Source organism: Ambystoma mexicanum, chromosome 11, assembly GCF_040938575.1.
Source record: "Ambystoma mexicanum isolate Mex_15411 chromosome 11, UKY_AmexF1_1, whole genome shotgun sequence".
Lineage (NCBI taxonomy): Eukaryota > Metazoa > Chordata > Amphibia > Caudata > Ambystomatidae > Ambystoma > Ambystoma mexicanum.
The window spans coordinates 189,605,021-189,626,059 of record NC_090934.1 but is presented as its reverse complement, the minus strand read 5'-3'; the positions used below and the strand labels follow the sequence as shown (position 1 = coordinate 189,626,059).

Genomic DNA, 21,039 nt, shown 5'->3' with positions numbered 1-21,039 from the left:
CTCAAGAGTAAATAACTGTCTTCATATGGGAATGTTGCTTGAGACATCCATCTCAATGTTGGTGTTTAACCTTGGAATCATCCTCAGGTTGAAACCATGGATAGGTACATAAGTCATTGTGCTCTTGCTGCTGGAATTTCAGTTGCTATAAACGTTTTGGACACACTCATGGCACAGGGGATTAGTGAACAGACATAGCAGCTCTAGTCAGTGGTTTCTTTGCCTACTTTAATCATGTGGTCACAAATTGTTAGACACTCAAGCAGTGTCAGTGAGATATAGGTTCACCCCTCTCATGCCTGTGTCAGCACTACGCTTACGTCTCCTTACCGTGCTTGCAGTGCTCCCCTGTTCACCTGGCATGGTCATTCCACCTGCAGTAGTTGGGGTAGTGTTAGTAGCAGATACAGCGGCAGCAGTAGATACAAGGGATATTCTCCAAAAGAGAAATGCAAAAACACCACTTGTAAATAAGAGACAAGACAAGTATGTTTTTAATAAGCTCTTTCATTACCTGTGCTGCGTGGATCCTTGTCCAGCTGAATCTGAATAAATCGTCACTTCCTTCCCCATGCTGTGCTCTTAAGCCAAAATTAAGGCCACTAATTCTGCTACTTGTACTGAATAATGTGATGGCATTCAAGGCTTGTCACTACCTGACTTGTCCCGTCCTCTCTCAGTTTCACTACTTCTGTCCCAGTATGTCTTTCCCCATTCGTCTGGTCAATTGTTGAAGACCTGTCAATATAAAGCACATCTCTCCCCTCAAGTGTGTCAACCTGTACATTGCAAGTGTCACTGAATTCTTCTAAGTTTGCTGTGCATTTGTGTGCATAGTCCCCTCCTCTAATGTGTCAGCCAGAAATGTTCCCGGGTTGACAAATTTACATCTCACTCTTTTGAGAGATGGGTTAGACAGTAACGCCTCATACCCCGAGGCTCTCTGTGTTGTCAGTGTGCTCTTTGGTCTTTCCAGTATTGGAAAGAGCATGCTCCACGTAAGAGTGGTGCTGCATCCAATGGTAATACTCACTGATTTGTGCACTGCGAATGCGGCTGCAGCCAATGCTTTTTTGCATGGAGAGTGTCCTCTCATTACTGGGTCTTATTTCCCACTGTAATAAGCTATTGGCTTGTGCCCCAAGCTGGTCGTCTGTGTCAGTACTGCTGTCATCACTACTATGTCCGAGTATGAGAACATAAATAATTCCTTTTGATAGTCTGGGATCCCTAACACTGGAGCTGTGCATATTGCTTCCTTCAGCTCATTAAATGCCTCAGTCATTTCTGTTGTCTGCCGTATATCTTCTCCCCTTTCTGTGCTTCCTTCAATGCATTTAATAGAGGCCTAGTGTAAGTGCTGTAATCAAATACCTATGACCTCAGTAGTTACATAGCCCAAAGAACTACTGCATCTCTCGGACTGTTGTGGGTTTTGCTGGCCTGCGTATTGCCTCTGCCCTCTCTGGTGTCACTCGTCGGCCATTTTGAGAGATAATCTGTCTAATGTAGAGCACTTCTGTCTGCCAATATTGTAGTTTGGCCTTGTCCACCTTGCATACCTTGTCTGCTAACACTGTCAGCATGTGTACTGAGTCCTTTCTACACTGTTCTTCTATCTTGCTGCAAATCAGTATGTCATCTATGTGCTGTATAACCATGCTCTCCATCTGTACGTTGCCATCTGGAGGACACTATTAAATATGGAAGGTGTTTCGCAGTTTCACAATACCCTTGAGGAAGTCCTGTATGTTTCCTTTTCTTATTTCTATATTGAAATGAACTTAAGTCTTGTGAGTCTGGGTGGAATGGTATAGAGAAGGCGGCATTCTTCAAATCTATTACCGTGAAGTAGGCAGCTTCCATGGGGATGCTGGCACAAAATTTTTGCTGGATTCGTAACTAAAGGATTTTCTGCTTCTACAATATGATTAAGAGGATGCAAGTCCTGTATAAAATGCCATGACCCCCACTGTCACCTTTTTGACAGGGTACACAGCCGTGATCTATGGTGATTCTGATGGCACTAGGATGCTCTGCTTCACTAGTGCTGCAATGGTCTCACAGATCCCGTAGTCTCTCTCCCTTGAGAGTGGGTATTGTTTACGTCGTGCTAAAATTGCTCCTGGCGTCAGCTTTATTTTCAGTGCTCCTATCCCCTTCAGAAGCTCTGCATCATAGGGACTTGTGGTCCATAAGATGCTGTGTATCTTTGCCAAGTCTTCCTCGAGAAAGATCGGTGGTGCTCTCAATGCCATCGCCATTCTCTGGGGTACCGCTGTGTGATATATTTTCAGCCAATATGTGATGCTCACTTCAAACACCATCTCATGGTCTGATCTGTTGTCTTTGAATAGTTCTTTGTCTGTGACTTTAGTCAACCTGTACCCTTCAGCTATGGCGATCACTGCTCGCCATGGTCGCCCTGTGTCATCTGACCCATGCACTGCTATCCAATCGTCTCCCATAATCACTGTCTCTAGTTCTAGTGGCATTATCGTCTCCCTTCCTCCTGGTCTAATGGTATCTGTGGCTTGAATAAGTACTCATTTGGAAGGTGCCAGATTTTCCCCTGAATCCCTGAGAGCCATGCTATTATAATTTCAGTCCCAAATTGGAACAGCTCCTCGTCCACTGGCACCCCCCTCTGTACCCTTCGTCCACAAGAGGCTTGAATGATTTCCCTTGCATTGAGAAGGTGTTTCCCTGGTGTGTAGCACACTATCCTCTTGTAAGTGAATGAAATGGTCATATTAAGGCTGCTCATGATAAAGTAGGTGCAAGGATAGATCATGATCCCCTATAGAATATGGAATATTCTCTGTAAAGGGAACCACTTCCGTCGCCCCAGAGAATGCTTGAGCATTCATGGCATCGCCTGACATACTATATTTCCCTTCCAGGATTCAGGATTTGGTTGCCCCTGTGTCTACAAGAAAGCAAAAGTCTTGTCACCTATCGTCATCCCTATACGTGGTTGCTCCACAGGGTTGGGTGTAAGCGATAGGATAGAACACATCAAGTCTGTCTGTGGGCTGTCCTATTGAGTATATAAGGACATCCCATTCCATAGGAATGGGTTGCCCCCCTTAACAGTGAAAACCCCAGTTTCCTAATGGGAGTCGTTGTCAGGGAGTCTTTGCGTGCCATTGTCCCGGTGCGTGTCATTGACCCGTCGATTAGTTATATTCTGTTCTGCATCTGTAGTATTTGCTGTGCCATGTATGTGTGCTGTGTGTTAACCTGCATCTGTGGCATCTGTGGTGTCTGCAAATACTGATGCATAGGTGCTTGCATTTGCGGTGCCTGTGTCATGGGCTGGTGTGTCTGTGGGTATGCGTGTGGTGTCTGGTCTGGCATGTAATACTCGTCCTGTTCCCCTTGGTATGCTGGCTGGTATGGCATTTCCCCATTCTGTTGTACCCCTCCCCTGCTTCTGCCATATCTGTCCGCACTCCCAGCAATGTGGCGGCTCTCTTCCCTGCCCTTGGAACCCCCCAGAAAATCCCCCTGGACCCTGCTGCATTTGTTACCCATATCCTCAAAACCCCCCTGGGAATTCCCCCTGATTCTGCTGCATCTGGTGCCGGTACCCTCGTCCCTTGCCCCATGAATCCTCCCCCGTGGGCGGTGGTGCGTACTGCATCTGTGGTGCCCCTTGTACTCCCATGCTTGTCACTACTGCCCCTTCCATGGCATATTTAGATAGCTTGCTCTGTACTAACTTTGCTTCAACTTGCTTTCTTTCCTCGCGCTTTTTCCTATTGTTCTCTTGCAATAGCCTACATTAATGTACTATCGTGAGCTGTATTTCTGACCACAGCTTTGCCTCCATCCCCACCAATTTCTTGAGTTGCTTTTGCACTTGCTCTGGCAACCCTTGGTAATATGTGGTAAAATAATGCCACTGTTTTGTCCCACGATTCTCGTGTTTCAAGGCGCCAAAGCTCTTGAATCGTCTGAAGATAGTGTAAGGGGTCTTCGTCTTCCCCCATTTTGCATGCCATTACCGCACTAAAGTCTGACGTGTCTGGGTACTACGTCCTTAGAGCTTGCCATACGGCAGCTCAGCAATTTGCAAATGGCACACCACCATGCGCCATGTCCTGAGTAGTTACTCCTGGGTACCCCGCCCTTCTCCATACGGTATCAGCGACTTCCCCAAGCCCTTTATGTGCCCTACTGCTAATTTCTGTCCCGCTGTCATTCTTTCCATTTCATATAGCCAATCTCTGCACCCGTGGTTAACGAGGCCAGCCTACACCTCAAGTTTTCCTTGTCTATGTGTTTCAATGGCATATACTGAGGTCGCCCCCTCCTTTTTCCAGTAAGGGCAACTGTGTGAATCTGATCTCCCCATTCACCCTTCATGTCAGCCTGACCTGCCTATCAGGTCTGTCTGCGTCTTTAATGTCAGAACATGCATTGGCCGTCTCCCCTTCTTTCACCCTGGAAGATCTCCAAGTCTCTGCATGTATGGGATCAGATCACCCAGACTGTGTGATTTGTCTCTAGACTGTTGTGATCAATCGTCCTTCGATCGTCCTTGTCACCCCTAAATTCCCCTGTGTCTTTCCCTCCTTACCAGGTCATGCTTCTGTCTGCGCTTTTCCCTGTCGACTTGACCCAGGCTAAAACTCCCAATCCACAGGGAATCCATAATTCACATAACTTCTGTCATCAGTGCCTTTAAGTCAATAGTCTAGGTTACTCACCAGAACCTTTTCCCTTAAGACCGAAATTATAAATGACTCACCCTATTGACTAACGTACTCCTAGTCCATGGTCCCCTATCCTCCATACTGTAAGGGGCATCCCTTGCCAGGGACGGGAGACTGAACCTTTTTCACTAGAAAAATCATCTTCCCCTTTAAATTTAGAAGAGCGCGGGGGCACGGCCCTGGGAGAATGCGCTCCGCTGACTCAACCCCCCTGTGACACACCTCAGTCCCCTTCGATGCATTGACAATATTAACATTGCCTAATGACACCACTTTTATAAGGGGGGGGAGGATGGTGGGACGTATGGAGGAAAGACTAGGAGTACGTTAGTCACTATGGTGAGTATATAATTACTCCTACATCCGGTCCCCTTTTCTCCATACTGTATGGTGGAGTACAACTGAATGTAGCCCCAGGGTGGAGAGGTACTCTCTTAAGAAAACAAGTTCCTTAACACTGCCTGACCAAATGCTGCGTCCGACCTGGAGCCGGCATCTAAGCAGTAGTGTTGCAGAAGGCCGAGGGCGCAGCCCATGTAGCCGCCTTGCTGATTGTCTTCCCCGGGACGTGCATCTGGAAAGCAACCGCAGTGGCTTTAACTTTGATTGCGTGGACATGCATATTTAATTTGGAAGCGGTTTGTGCTGCCCCTCGTTCGCCTCTTTGATGGCCTCTTTGATGGCCATAACCATCCACCTTGCTATGGAAGCCTTGGAGGATTGGCACGCAGGCTTTGACGCACCAAAGGTGTAAATATGACATCTGATTTGCGGATGCTCCTGGTCCTGTCCAGGTAGTATCGCAGCGCACGCCTCACGTCCAAACATTGCAAGACCCTCTGAGCATCATTCTTGGGGACCATGAAGAACATTGGTAGCACTATCTTCTCATTTAGTTGAAAAGAAGAGACAACCTTAGGTAAGAATGCGGGAGTGAGTTCTAAGCACCACCTTGTCCTAATGAAAAGTAGTATAAGTCTGAAGTCACCAGGGCCTGGATTTCACTGATCTGGCGTGCAGAGATAAGGCCTACCAGGAGGGCCGGCTTAATGGTGACTAGCCTAATGTCCGTGGACACCATTGATTCAAATGGTTTATGCGCCAGGACGCCCACGACCACACTGAGGTCCCACACAGGGTGTTTTGTCTTGATAAGCGGATAAAGCCTGGTCAGGCCCACCAGTGTCTTTTAACCACCGGATTAGAGGATGAAAATACGTCCACTCTGAGTTCCTGTAGGCTCTAATGGCCACCAGATAGGTGCAGCATGTGTCTACCTGCACCCCCGAGTGAGCGAGGTGCGCAGAGAAGGAAGCACTTGTAGCGGTCCTCTGCCCCAGGCGATCTTCTCCCACACCACCTAGATCCCCACATCACGTACCAGATAGTAAGGCCAGGCTGGCTGAGTTGCCTCCATGCCGACCTTAAGGGCCATACAGAGGACATTGTCACTCAAAGGACGGATCTGGGTGAAATGTTCCAAAACAAATTGCCTGACACAGGTCTTCTCAAACACAAAAATTCAGAGTAAATTCAGTAAAGCGTCCCCTGAGGTTATCAGCTATCTTTTGTAAGGGGGAGTAAGTCCCAAGAGTGGCTCACTTTGATTACCTGGGGGTGAGATTTTAATTGAATTTTGGGGCAGAGGCACATGTGGAGAAGCAGACTATGAGATTTAAGCAGGAAATTGGGTGGGGTAACCAGAGCATTGGGGTCGTTTATAATAAAACCGATTGAGGTAGTTCTCAAAGACTTTCATGGTAAAGCTTCTTCTGTGGCAAGATACGGCATGGAGCTGTGGGGATTTGGTAGAACTGAATCTATCCAGGTGGTTGAGAACACTTTTTTAAGAGCGTTCTGGGTTTACCTGCGTATGCCCTCAATTTCGCAGTTCATCAAGAACTGATCGGTTGTTTTCTTACTGACCTGATTGCATCTATGCCTGCTAGTCATTGGCTAAGAATTTGGGGTACCACTAAAGCTACCTTGACCCAGGAATTAGTTACCTTGTGTCCCCTTTTGAGGACTCCATGGCTCAGGTATGTGAAAAACATGCTGTTGGATGCGGGTGTGGGTTACTGTTTTTCCACAGCAGCCCTTTTATCTAATAAGGATGTAAATTTTGCAAAAAATAATGTACTCCGGTCTATTCAGACTAAGAGAGGAGCGTCATTGGAGATCATGAGACCTGCCAATAGGAAACATCTGATTATCTCGTCCCCTGGTTTGCAGAAGTATAGGAGCTGGGCACAGCATCTGCCTCAACGCATCCTTATTTCTAGGGCATGTTTTAACTGTATTCACCTAAGTGCTCTGGTGGCGGATAGGTTTAAAGGGGATGCAAATCAATCATGTTTGCTTTGTGAGTGGCTCAAGGAGGACTTGGCACTTTTTTATGCTTTGCATGCTTTTTCAGCAATTAGAGAATACACTTTGAAACCTTTAGCAATATTGTTGATTGTTAATTTTTCTGTCTTGTTTTTATGGTATGCTTTGTTTAAAAAAAATAAACAATGAAATGAGAATCAGCAAACAGTTAAACAATTATTACGAGTAGAAATAAATCTGTTTTCGGCCTGAGCCCATAATTTTGCCATAAAGAAAAGGTGGTGCATCTTTTCAACACACGCACAGTGAGAAACGATGGCTGGATTTGACCCAATAAGAATCAAGTTGGGCACAAAGCATTGTGGATATTCTATTTTTGGGACGGTGTTACTCTGTTCAGTAGTTTAAAAAACAATTAATCCGAGAAGGGGGTTCACCCTTGTCTAAATAAATCTTTTATATATCTCTCGTGGTAAGTTAAAAGCCACCATTTTGTTTTTTACTCAATTCAAGTGATTTCTGTGATAATCCATATTTGGACGAGGGAAAGGGGAGATTTCACATTGGCCTCGGCGGAGAGGGGTGAAAGAGTGGCAAATGGGGAGTTGGGCACTTTGGGGAGGGCAGGAGAGCCAGTTTTGAGATTGTTTTCGTTTTACGGTGGTCATCTTGTACGATTAATGCTGACAAATCAAGACCCTATCAGAAAGAAAAGTGAGTTACAGGATCGAGTGGATGAAGTAGAATAAAACGAGAGTATCAGGAGGGATTTTCACAATGGGAAGAGATAAAGTGTACATGTGGAGTGGTAGTGGGGAAGGGGAAGAAGTATTAATTTTCGAGCATTTGTGGATTACTGTGGTAATCAGAAAATGCCACGTTTCCACAGGAGCCATTCCCGCTGCAATTCGAGGCAGTGCCACAGTGATTGCGTTTATGTTTCCACACCGAAAATAGCACGAGAATGAAAGAAGGGTGGTGGAAAAAGAGAGTGCATTGGCCGCTGGGCCCTTATGGTTAGGCATAATGGGTGGAAAGGGGCAGTCAGACGCGGATCACGATCTATTAACCTAACTGGTGGAAAGTGGTGGGCCACACAGGCCAAAGGCCAATAAAACCTGGTTATTCACTACCGAGGGGGGCAAAGCCTTTTAAAATACTTCTTGCAATGGAGACAGTCATCGAAGGCCATGGATGGAGGGACCTGTTTTTTTTTTTTTGTTAGTGAGTTGGGTATAGGCAACTACAGTTTCTACTTCAAAGTTGTACACTTTGTTTAAAATATAGTGAATCCCGTAACAAATTGTACATTTCTACAGTATAACAATATATACTGTTGATTAATTCAAGTACACTATAGATACATTTCTCATACTAGAGTTTCCAAGAGATATTACTGCACCTGAGATGTGAATACTGCAAACATTCAAGCACTGCAGTTCATAAAACATTTACTACAGTATTTATCACAGACAGTTTGCAGTTATGTAATATTCTACAGTATGCTACTATACATGGCATAATATACTGCAGTACACTAGAGATGCAATTCATGTACTATAGCTTCTACTAGGAATTACTGAAGTCTAGTTGGAAATACTGTAGCAAACTAGGGTATATGTCATTAATTCGAACACATACTGCAGTAGGCAAACCGTGAAGTACGGTAATTACCACAAAATGGTGAATAGCGCTACATGTTGCTACTATACATTACAGTAAACTATGGACTACATTGGGGACTTTTTCCACAAGGGCCAGGCTGCGTGTCTAGCTCCAGTGGCACGCAGCAGTTTAAGCATGAAAAATAAATGAGTCATCAGTTCCTTTCACAACAGATTGAGATGGTGCCAGGGTGAAGAGGTCTTATATATATATATATATATATATATATGAGCGATGTTGGTTGTAAGGAGGTGTTTGCATGGAGTTGTTGGACGGAATGGATATGGTTAGTAAAGGTAGTAAAGTTGGGCGGAAAGGCTATGGGTAGTATAGCTCAGTGGCAACGCAACGCATCTGTGCCTCTAAAAAGTTTACTGCATTCACAAACCGTGAGGTTTGCACTTCAAAGATGGCCGCCGCCGTTTAAGAATCGCAATCTACAGAGCTTCCGAAAGTCTTTGACATCTGATTGGCTAGAAACCATCACATATCCAATTGCGGGGCACCAGCAGGTGTTAACCTGCCCCCAATGAAGGCAACCAAAAAACTCCCCTGACTGACCCTGACCGAGACGCTGTGCATCTGCCAGAACCCTTGCCCGCCTCCCCTACACCCTTGTACGAACTCCTATGAACTCCTTCCACCCACGCACTTGAAAGGCTTCCTCGCTGCCACCTGCATGGTAAGCATCTCTGACAGTCGCGAATTGCACACAGTATGAACACTGACATTACTTAGCCCTCTGTGCAGCATTATATATCGCTTATCCTTATCTAGCACGCACCGAACACTAACATGTTGCTTTCTTGCTTACTGCTCCTCATGATGCATGTCGCCAGTGCGTAAGCGTCGCATGGTGGTCCATATACGCACCGACGCTGATTAACTCATCGCCTTTTACTAGCCTCTCAGCGTTCCAACTGCATATTATAGCGTTCCTTTCATACCTCTTTACTTAACAACATCTCCCTCGCACATATGCTTCTCACTTAGTGCTTACTGCTCTCGGCAGCTCCTTCTATTGCACCCTATGTGCCTAAGCTACAAACGATTAGCGCCCCGGATTTCCACTTCCATGCCTGCTTGCATTGCAGAAATTGTAGGTTGCATAATCTGCATGCCGTAGCCTTAATCGGTTGTAGTTCTGCCAATACAATTGCTCTTTATCAGTTCACCCGTCTGACACCTTACGACGACCTTCCAATACTGCAAGGCTGAATGTAATTTTACCATCCTGTAATATGGTTACTGTTGTTACATACTGCAAGGCTGAATGTAATCTTACCAACACTGTAACATATTTAGTGTTGTTATGTTGATAATGTTGTTTTAACTGATCCATCTAGTATAAGCGCATTATACCCAACTTGCAGCTTAATTGTTTAGACCTTTAGCCTCCAATATGCTTCTAAATCCTTTACATTGACTGCACATAAACCAATCAAAGATCAACTACTAACGCCCGACCAATGGATAAAATGATATGCCATCAAACCCACACCTAACCAACCTTGCCCAACTGAAATGAGAACACTGAGACTTGGTCACAGACTCCCGAAAAGATGTCATCTAGCGACCTTCAGCCCTCACCGAACTACCCCATAACTATAAAATGTCAAGAAAAGTGTCAGCATCACCAACAAGTCACCTGCTAAAATGAGCTTGACTGGAAATAACAGCAAAGATACCAAACTGCCTTCGGTGAACAGCACCATTACCATCAAAGGAGGTCTTATCAATGCTAGGTCATTAACAGCCCATGCGCTTGACATTAATGACCTCATACTGACTTATGACCTCGACTTCCTAGCTATTACGGAGACGTGGCTCCAACCCTCATCTGGTCCACTGCTCTCACTAGCTATCCCAGACCAGTGTACTATCATCAGGCAAGAAAAAACCTCAGATAAAGGCGGTGGCGTTGCCATCATCGTCAACATTTTCTTAGGCCTTAGGCAGTTCCCTATCCAAATTTTCTACTCTGGAGAATTCCTCTCAATCAAATTACCCTTATCGCCAACTCAAACTATAACAGCTAAACTAATATACAGACCTCCTGGCCCGCTATCCTCCTTTGAGGAAGAAAAATCATTACTCCTCAACAATGACTCCAAACCAGGTTCACAAATCCTGCTCTTAGGGGACTTTAGCTTAGGACTTTATGACACCAAAGATGTCAATGCACTTGCTATCAGCAATAGTATTGGCGAATTAGGCTTCACCCAACAAGTCTCACAACCGACTCACAACAAAGGCAGACAACTAGACTGCATCACATATTCTAACTGCAATATTACCATCCTATCTAACCAGCCTTGCGCCTGGACAGACCATCATGCCATCCTCTTCACCTTACAAAAGAACACCAACCTTAACCCTGATGAAATACTGGCTCCTCCTAGACTAGCCAGAAATATGCGAAATATAACAGCTCATGAATTACTCCCACTTCTTCAACCCCTCATGAACTCCTCCCCCGCCAATGAGGACAAAGATGACCCTATTCATCTTGTTGACTTCTATAATGCAACTATACTTGATGCTATCAACAAGATCGCACCACAAAAATTGCGCAAAGCTAAACCCCGCACCCACATGAACACATGGTTCACCCCTCACCTAAGAACCCTGCGAAAAAACAAAACAACTGCTGAAACCACATGGATAAACCTCCCTTCAATCTCCAACAAAGAAAACTTCACAACAGCCTCTGCCACCTACATGTCTGCGATCTTCCTTGCAAAATGTGACTCCTACAATGACTGGATCCAAAAGGCTAAATCCAACACTAAGGAATGATTTAACATACTCAGAGAGCTAGAATCACCTTCGGCTCCACTTACCTCATGCTCTAAGGATACCACCTGGTGTCATAACATTCAAAAAGTGCTTTCTGATAAAATTGAGCTCTTACAAGAGAAAATTGAGACTAAAAATCCAGCCTAGTCAACAACCTGCCCCAACCGACAACCCAAAACACTCTACCTAATCAAACTGACCTGTTCAATTTCTCCTCCCTTAGCATTAAAGAAGTTGAGGAGATAATCTTAAGCCTTAAACTTTCCAGATGCATGGGTGATGTCTGCCCAGCCTCAATCATATAAGAAACAGCAAAGGAGCTTGCACCCTTTATTACCTCATTAATAAATGCCTCATATACAACAAATTCAGTACCGACTAACCTTAAGGACGCCTGGGTCATGCCCCGCCTTAAGAAACCCATCCCTTGACCCAAATACCCCGACTAACTACAGACCGATCACCACAGTGCCCTTCCTTCTTAAAATTATCGATAGAGCAGCCTACCTGCAGATCCAGCATCACTTGGAAAGTAAAAACGTACAGGGGCTACGCCAATCGGGATTCGCCCTAGGCATGGTACTGAAACAGCTCTGATAGATCTAGTAACCCAAATAGAAACCATAAAAGATCAAGCATCCTTGTGTTCCTTCTTTTACTAGATCTATCAGCTGCCTTTGACCTTGTGGACCACAAAACTCTCTGTAGCCATCTCTTCTCGCAGCCCACTTCTCCATTGATGCCACCACCTCGATCCATTCATTCCTCAATAACAGAACTACTAGAGTGTTTTACCCAACGGCATCCGCCCTACCTGCCGCTATCACCTGTGGGGTCCCACAAGGCTCTGTGTCTCCCCTATGCTTTATAATATATCTATTCGATGACTTAGACCACATGGGTATCTCTTATACGAACTGCGCAGACGACACTAAAATTCTTATCTCTATCACAGGCAATTATATAACGGACTCCAAACGACTCAATGACATATACCTCAACATTTAAGCTTGGATGGCGCAACACAGACTCTGCCTAAATGACGACAAGACTGAGCTACTCCTTGTAGGTACTCAACTTAGACTTAACAGACTTGACAACCAGTTTAACACCTTCAACATTGATGGCAACAACATCAAGGCCTCGATATTAGGTAAGTACATCGACTCGACCTCTCTTTAAATAGACTAATCAACGCTACTGCATCCACCATTGCATACACTTGCAAGCTCATCAATGCTTGCAAGCTCAGACCATTTCTGACTTCTGACAACTGTATTACCCTAGCCAGGGTCCTCGTACTAACTAAGCTAGACTACTGCAATGCCTTATACTTAGGCACCAACCAACACAATCTTAGAAAACTGCACATTTATCAGAATAATGCAGGCAGAGCAGCAACCAACTTCACGAGAAAACTCCACATCTCAGAGCTGAGACATAGTGTTCCATGGCTATCAATCAACCAAAGAATCAAACTTAAGACCCTCTCACTCACAAATGTCTGCATAACCAAGCACCCTTGTACCTAGGCGACAAATTCAAACAGTACACAACGGACGAGATCATCTCACTCTAACTGCCTTATCATACCTAGGTACAAGCTCAAAAAAGCAGGTGGTGACTCTACGGGGAATTGTTGGAACCAGAGAGAGGGGACACGGGGGCAAATGTGCAGGCGAGCCTTTAAGACATCTATCTCATGCCAGTACAAGCTGCATGCCATAAACCACCTCCACTGATGGCAGTATGACCCTGTCCGCCTCTCTAAACTTTTCCCAACGGTGAGCCCTCATTGCTGGCTCGGGTGCGGGGCTGGGGCCGATTACTGGCACATGTGGTGGGGCTGCCCCAGGGTCCAGTTCTTCTGGTCTGAGGTCCTGGGTTGGATTAGAGATGCAAGTGGGGGGACGTATGAGCTAGACCCACTGCTTGTGTTGTTTTGGGCTGGAGTGACGGGCAGAGTACTGGGGGGGGCACCGTCACTCTTGGCTCACCTCCTGCTGCTGGTGGCAAGGGTCTGCAAAACCAGACACTGGAAAAGGGAACATCTCCCAACACTACAGGAATGGTCGACCACGGCCAAAGACATTTACTTAATGGAAAAGATTTCTGCTGCGCTACACAGGAGCAGCACACTGGTTGAATCGGAATGCTTGCAATTTAACAAGGTATTCCAGTAAAGGGGGTAGAGGAGGTGGAGTATGACTTTAAAGGTGGAAGTTCCGCCCGATCCATTATGTGCAAAGCTCGAGAGTGGAGCGCCTTCAAAGATACTCATTGCGTATTTGGGGTAATGATGACCCATCTGACCCGAAACTGTTTACTGAGAATATGCTTCAATTAGTGGTTACTGGAAAGCATTGCCGTCCGTATGAGGTGGGTGGGGTGGGGGGGGGGAAGTAAGTGGATGTGCTTGGACATGTTTGTTTGTTATGCTGAGAAGGTGCTTCCCTCGTCCTCATATTTTCAATAATTTTATATTCTTGAAAAAATCTAATAAAAAGAATGTTCTTTAAAAAAAAAAGCATGTGGCAGAAGCTTCCCAGTACTAGCAGCCAAAACCTGGAATGCCTTACCCCCTAGTATTAGACTGGAACCCTCCTACCACAAATTCAGAAAGTCTGTCAAATCCTGGCTCATCATGAACGAAGATTAACTTCCTACTGTCCTAGTTTCTCCCTCTTGTATATATGCCTGCATTATGTTTTTATCATGTAAATACATACCTATGCAACTGTACATTTTATCATGAAATTGCCAAATTATGTACAAATACTGTCTGTGTCACTCTGTAAATATGTAACCTCAATAAATGTGCCCAGATGCCTGAGGGCTAGGCGCACTATATAAAGACACAGAGCAACAGAGGTTCGAATCCCGGTCCACGCTTACAAACTTCTTTGGTATTAAGCGCATTATAAATAACTGGTTATTAATCAATTATAAGATAATGGATGTGAGGGAGTGCCAGAAGGGATAGAGAGGCAGATGAAATGGAGATGCTGCACAAAGAATGATAAATAGATACATGGATGGAAACGAGCACTCTCTATGAAGTGTAAGGCATTCCTGCACACCTAATGTAGACGTCATTTTAATAAAAATAACAGCGTAACAGTCGTCCAAAGGCTGGACAAAGCTGTTTTTAAGCAATATCCTAGCTCCCGAAGTAGTCTCTTCCTGAAGAGCAAATAGTTTGGGATTCACAAGCTGGTACATAAGATCCTTTTCCTTCCACAGTGGACGTCCGTGCTGTCTGTGACTTGTGTTAAGTGAGAAGTCATGTGGGCAGGTTATGCTTAACTTTTCCCTTCAGTAAGCACGGAACCAGTCCATGAAAACGCTTTTGGTCTGAATAGAGCCTTGAAATGCACCCTCACCAGTGCAGTCGAACGACCTTACATATGATCATCTTTTCATCTCCCCCTGCACTTCCCCCTCTCCCCTGCACTTCCCCCCTCTCCCCTGCACTTGCGCGATCTCAACGTCACCTGGTCTAGTAAGATCGTTGCATTTGTCCTCCCTCTATTTCCCCTCCCTTGTCTCGCCGCGCGCGCTTTGAAACACATGTGTATAGAAGCGTTATAAATGCCATATCATATCAAAATAAGTCAAACTCCGGCATGTTAGAAATTAAGGGAGTGGCGGATGTAATGATTGTAGCAAAGGTTATGGGGTGCCAAATGTGTGGGGGAGGAGAGACATGAAGGATTCCTGCACAAAGTGGGGTGACGCATCTGGTGAGTGTTCCAGAAAGGAAGGGTGCCAGGTGTGAGGAAGGTTCCAGATGTGAACTGGATGCCTATGTAATCTCTACTCTTTGTTTCTATTATTTCAGTGTGGCTCTTCACAGACAGGTCGATCTGCTGGCGCCACTGCGAGTCTTTCTATCGGACCACTTGACCTTTCAGGTATAAACCATTGTTTGAATGCACTCACATATCTGTGCTGTTTTAGTATGTTCTATTGTCTAATCACCTAGCACTTGCTTGCTCTGCTGGGATGTCATGCACTTCATGTTGTAGTAAAGTAAGGATGCATGAGGTAACATGCCGGGTGTTATACTGCGGGTTCATTGTCTGATGAAAGTGGGCTGTGGGGCACACAGGGCTTACTATGGGACACAAGGGGTCAACATGTGGATTCACAGTAGGTCTGTATGGTAGTACCGGGTTTTTAAAATATATGCACGATTCATGCATCCAACACATCTCGTTTGTGGTAGCCAGCACTGGACCACATGCGAAGTTGCATAAAATACACAAATGTGGTTTTCTCAAACCCTCACTGGCTGTGTTTAATCTGTCAATTACAACTTGGTTCAAGTAAAGGATACATAATGCGTGCTTGTATGTATGACATTTATACAGTGCAAACCTAACGGACATGTAACAACAGGCTGGTGTTCAAAAAAGGGGAACAGAGAGAGGAGGACAGATAGCTGGTGTACGCCCAGATGAAAATGGCTAGTGTATTACTTTCTGCCTCCTTGTCTGTAGGGAAGTGCCCCTACAGGCAGGGAGGCGCAAAGTTAAACAATAGCCCAGCCTATAGCAGGCACTGAAATGGGTGGAACATTCTCTGCTGCACTACCAGGCGTGTTACACTATAGCTATGCACAAGCCCTGGTGTTATTTGTCATCTCTTCATCGCAGAAACTACCATACCCTGCACCAACGGCTGCTCTATATATTTCAGAAATAAGGGATAGCTTGCTTCACTTTCTTACCGGATTCTGAGCTGCTAGCTATGGTAGGATTGCTAAATAAGGACATTGCGTCCTTAACACAGCTGCTTGGCCAATGTGACAGAAATCTAGTCTCCAATGAAAGTCACCAAAGAAAGTGTGCCTCACTAACCACTCTGTTTAAGTCAGTATCGACAATACTGACAGTCACTACATAACCCTTAAATCCACAAGGGATATCTCAATCTAGGCAAATTAGTTCAAGGGGCCAGGCTCCCAAATATCATCTCCTCTCTGTAACAGATAATCTGATTCCCACTTCACTATTATCCAATATCTCTGCACAAACTAGAACATCACTTGCTAGTGGGCCGAGGACTTCTGCCAAATAACCAAAGTAACTTAGGAAAGCTAAGAAAATGAATGCTGGCAGCGTTGAATACAAATTAAATTGTAGGCTATGGTTAATGATAAAAGAACATAATAATGTCCTAAGTGCCAAAGTTTATAAAGAATGAACCGTGGGAGGCTCTTGGAAACCTATTCTTTGCCTGGCTCAAAGATAGGGTGGAGCCGGGATTGGTATGGACTCATGACCTGAAAACCTTAGAAGAAAGTGTTGGGAAAGCCCTATTCCAATCTCAAACTGCTACAGAGATCTATTTTTATACTAGTTTTTGAATAATGTGATATCAAGTGATCAAAAGGAAAATTAGTTAGATTTCTTGCTTGTGCTCTATCGATTGTTGCTCCTGGGGATGGAGTGGGGGGTGGTGGGGTAAAATCTGCTCCCTGTAAACTGAAATTATGGGTTGTTAATGTTTTTTTATTAGTCATCTTCTCTTTTGTTTCCTGCTGTGTGAGATTTGTGTTGTGATTTTTTTCATTATTGTGTTAATTTATTTCTGTGTTTTTTCATTACCAATATTCGATGCAAGGTCCACACTATATCAAATGGTTTAAATAAAACAAAATGAATAATTATGATGGGGAAAGGAGGTGGCAAGAAGAAAAAGAGGCGTGGTCCAAGTGTCAAAGGACAAGAAGGTGTTCCTTGAACAGTAGGTTCCTCAGTTCCTTCCTGAATTGCAGGAGAGATAGCGTTATCCTCAGGTGCATCTGTGTTATTCTACAGTCCAGGTGATTTGCTTTCTGTTTTTTTCTTCTTCTTTAAACGCTTAGTGTCTAGTTTGGTGATGTAGAGGTCTCCAGAGATGTTCTGCTTTTCACCCAGGTGGGATAGGCCTTTGTTTACAATTGCTTTATATAAGAAGCATCCCGTTTTTAAGATGCTGAAGGCTTTGCAGGGGTAACCAGTGTCGCTTTCAGAGGTTTGGGTAGATGTGGTCGTATTTCTCGAGACCTCTGACGGTATAGGCTGTGATGTGCTGGATATCATTCAATGGGGGCGTTTTGAGGCTAGGACGCACATGAGGAGATGGCTGTGTTGGGGTGGTCAGGAAAGGTCCCAGTGAGAAAGAGGGATTCATGTTGCATGCGCCATATTGGTGTCTGAGGGAACAGCGAAGTTGGCGCGATGTCGGAATTTTACATGTATCTATCGTAATTAATGAGAATGGGATACATGTACATTTTATCGAGACCTTGTGTTTGAGTTGATACATTTAGATTTGCACGCACCCAGCAAGATAAATGTCAAAACCACTGCTGAGACATAATGGAAAACAAGGAGGTTCATAATGCGCATGCGAGAAAGGAGATTTGTCATGAAGAAACCACTGGGAAGAGGACAAGCTAGTTTTGAACATATATGCACCGACATTAACACATGTTGGTCTTGAGGGAAATATATTTTGGGACAGATGGGGGTACATGGGGAATGTACAAATCTGTATGCTGTGTGCTTTTTCATAGTTTGGCCAGGCCCTGCAGCTAGGGTTTGTGAGGTGAACGGTTGGAAGACGAGGGAAGGCAATGAGTAGCTGCAACATTTTCAGATGGTCAGTTACAGCCAGACTGGGTTTTTATGACTTGGCACTACTGCGGAAAGGAGATGCAATCTTGTTAAGTGCATGGGAGGCTGTAACTCATTGTTCAGGGTAGCCTGGCCATCTGCTTTGGACCAAACAATAAACCTGGGGTGAAGGGACACCTAAGGGCAGAGTTGACCAATACGTTATGGGCTTCGATTATCTTCTCAGGTTGAGTTTTGAATTGGTCGTCGTTTAGATTATACTGATAAAGGACACCAGCAAGCCTGGGTAGGTGAAATAGCTATCACCAGTTCAAAGGAAACTTGTTTATTCTCCCCCTCGCCATATTGCTTGAAGTGTCCTTGAAAACCATGTGCAGCATGTCTGGGATTAGAAGGTCCCAGACCAGCTGGAACTTGTAATGAATTATGTTTGTGTCTAAATGTGTAACTATGTGATGATGTCATCTACCATGGACAAATCCCCAAAGGGGTTGTGCTGTAAACCTGAACTGATGATTGTAGTTAGATAAATATGACCAATGAGAATGTGAGAATTAGAGAAGACTGTATTTCTTTGTATAGGTTTGACCAATCATGTGTGGGGGGGGTGATTTTTAATAAAATATGTGGGAGTGTTTTAATTGTTGCAAAATGTATATAATGTGAAGTGTTGGTGTGGTTCAGGGAGACTCGGGTTAGTTTGACTCTACAGCGTCATATAGCTTCTCCCGGATGATTGTACAATAAACTTGCTTTATGGACAAACCGGCACTCGCTTCTTAAGCGGTGGGACTATTTTGGGTTAAGGTGATTAGAGGCTCATCCACACATTTGCTTCTACCATGCAAATGGGAAAGAAACTGGGCCTGGTCAATGTTTCTAAGGTCTGTGGTGTACACTGAGGGCTTAATTACCCATGCTGGTAAATATATATCGTATCTAGGTTTTCCTCACAAAGTGGGCTATGTGGGATTAGTTGACTTAAAACAATGAGCCTGAGGGATTTAGTGATAGAAGTGACCTGCAGAGAGAAGCAATAACGTTTCATTTCTGCCAACCAGTTCTGGGTTTGAGCATGTTTGGAAGAATGCCTGAAGATATCAAAACTGTCTTTGTGATGTTGGTTTCACATAGTTGCTTGCCATACATATGTGAATAAATTAAATGCCAAGTATTAGTCGATGGTTGTCACTGACAGACTTGATGTTTAGGTAGAGGTTGCTGTTGTCAGTATGTTGATGGATCTTGGTGTCAAGGTTAGCAAAGAGTTCTCCAGTGGTTTCATGTAAAAGGTGAAGATGACTGGGCATAGGATGGACCATTGTCAGACACTGCAGGTAATGGTCAAGTTGGGACCTGTTGATGTGGACCTTGATTCTGTGTATAAGTTAGAAGGCAAAGCATTGTAGAACACCATCACTAAACCCCATGCTACTGGTATGCAGGGAAGTGCTTTTGACAACTATATCAAAAGTGGTGGATTTATCATGACATCCTGTAGACCACAGTCACCTCTATTCGTAAATTACCTTAATGGTGGTGGTCGCTGTGTTGCATCTGGGCCAGAACCCAGATTGTAGCTCTATAGGAGGCTCCGATCTTTTCATGCAGCTGAATGGTGGCTGATTTTGTAATGGTATTTCCAGCAAAGCAAAGGTATATGAACGGTCAGTAGGTTGCCAAGTAATTTCGGTTGAGCATAGGTTTCTTCAGCAAGGGAAGGATCTGGCCGGTCTTCAGTGTGGTGTAGAAGATGCCTTAAGTGAAGCAGGCATTGATGATATGAAGCAGTAAGATGAGTGCTACTGCAGAAATATCTTAATAATGGAGGCTGGTAGAATGTTTATAAGTGGCAGCTTAAAGTGCTGTGTATGTACTGGTAATTTCTTCTAATGTAGTGGTCTTGAGTTTTGTCCATTTTGTTCTATGGTACATTTATCAAGTTTAGCCATTTTAGGCTACGGGCTGAAGTCCTGCTATCCCCAGCAATCCTTTGACTCTGCTCCCAATGGGGCAGGACAGCCAGTGAATATCAAAGAACAGTGAATGCCAGACCCTGTCATGCTTATTAGTTAGACATGAGATCTGAACAGTGATGCACAGCATATTGAAGGCAAGTCCCTTTGTATGCACACTCCAGAATAAAAACAACCCTCTAGGGAAATAGGCCAGGAGATAGCGTTGCAAGGATAACAAAGATTTAATTGTACAGAATACAAATACCAGCAAAGGACTCTGCTGTTCGAGAGCGCTCTGGTTATTCTAAAGCAAAGCAGAAGCTTATAAGGCCTTGTGGCGTCATCATATACAGTACGAACTACTACTACTGATTGGTTAGGCATTATGGATGGGACAGCTCCACAGGGGATGCCAGGCTACAATTGGATAGTTCTATTGTCAATCAGGATCCACGTGGGTCAGTTGGGCTCATCGCAGTCTTGGGTGAAGGTCGGGTTGCTCGTATAATACATTGTATCATCCAAACTAACACGCTAAATTCCCTATCCCATCACTGTGGCATGCACTTGAGCGGCACGGGAAATGGTGCCAGGGTGAAGAGAGGATAAAATACAGTCACGCTGACCCACACATTCAGGGCTTCGTTGATACTGCAGTTTCCGCACTCAAGGTCTCCACCCGGGGTTTTGATCTTTAATTCATCCCTCCCTGTACCTGTGTTACAAGAGATGTGTTTTCAGCCTTGAAGAAATACAGCCGTGCAGGCTTAGATCTTCTTCTGACACTTGATTTGTGTTGGGACAGGGGGGGTTGCTTGCTTATCAGGGAATGCAAAGGTGTGGGGGTCGTGTAAGGGGTGTGGGGTTGATTCCGGATTGGCTGGGTGGGGGTTAGAGGCCTACTGGCAGTTTAGAGGAGATGAATGGATGCAACACGGAGCC

At 44.7% G+C, this 21,039-nt stretch overlaps 1 protein-coding gene across 1 annotated transcript in view; it reads left to right on the top strand.

Annotated features, from left to right (window-relative positions):
• The window catches only part of LOC138503210 (uromodulin-like), a 381,643-nt gene that overhangs the window by 332,270 nt on the left and 28,334 nt on the right, over positions 1 to 21,039 (top strand). Inside the window, exon 9 of the mRNA XM_069622795.1 lies at positions 15,355 to 15,427. Coding sequence (XP_069478896.1) covers positions 15,355 to 15,427 — 73 coding nt within the window. The remainder of the gene's footprint in view (positions 1 to 15,354; positions 15,428 to 21,039) is intronic.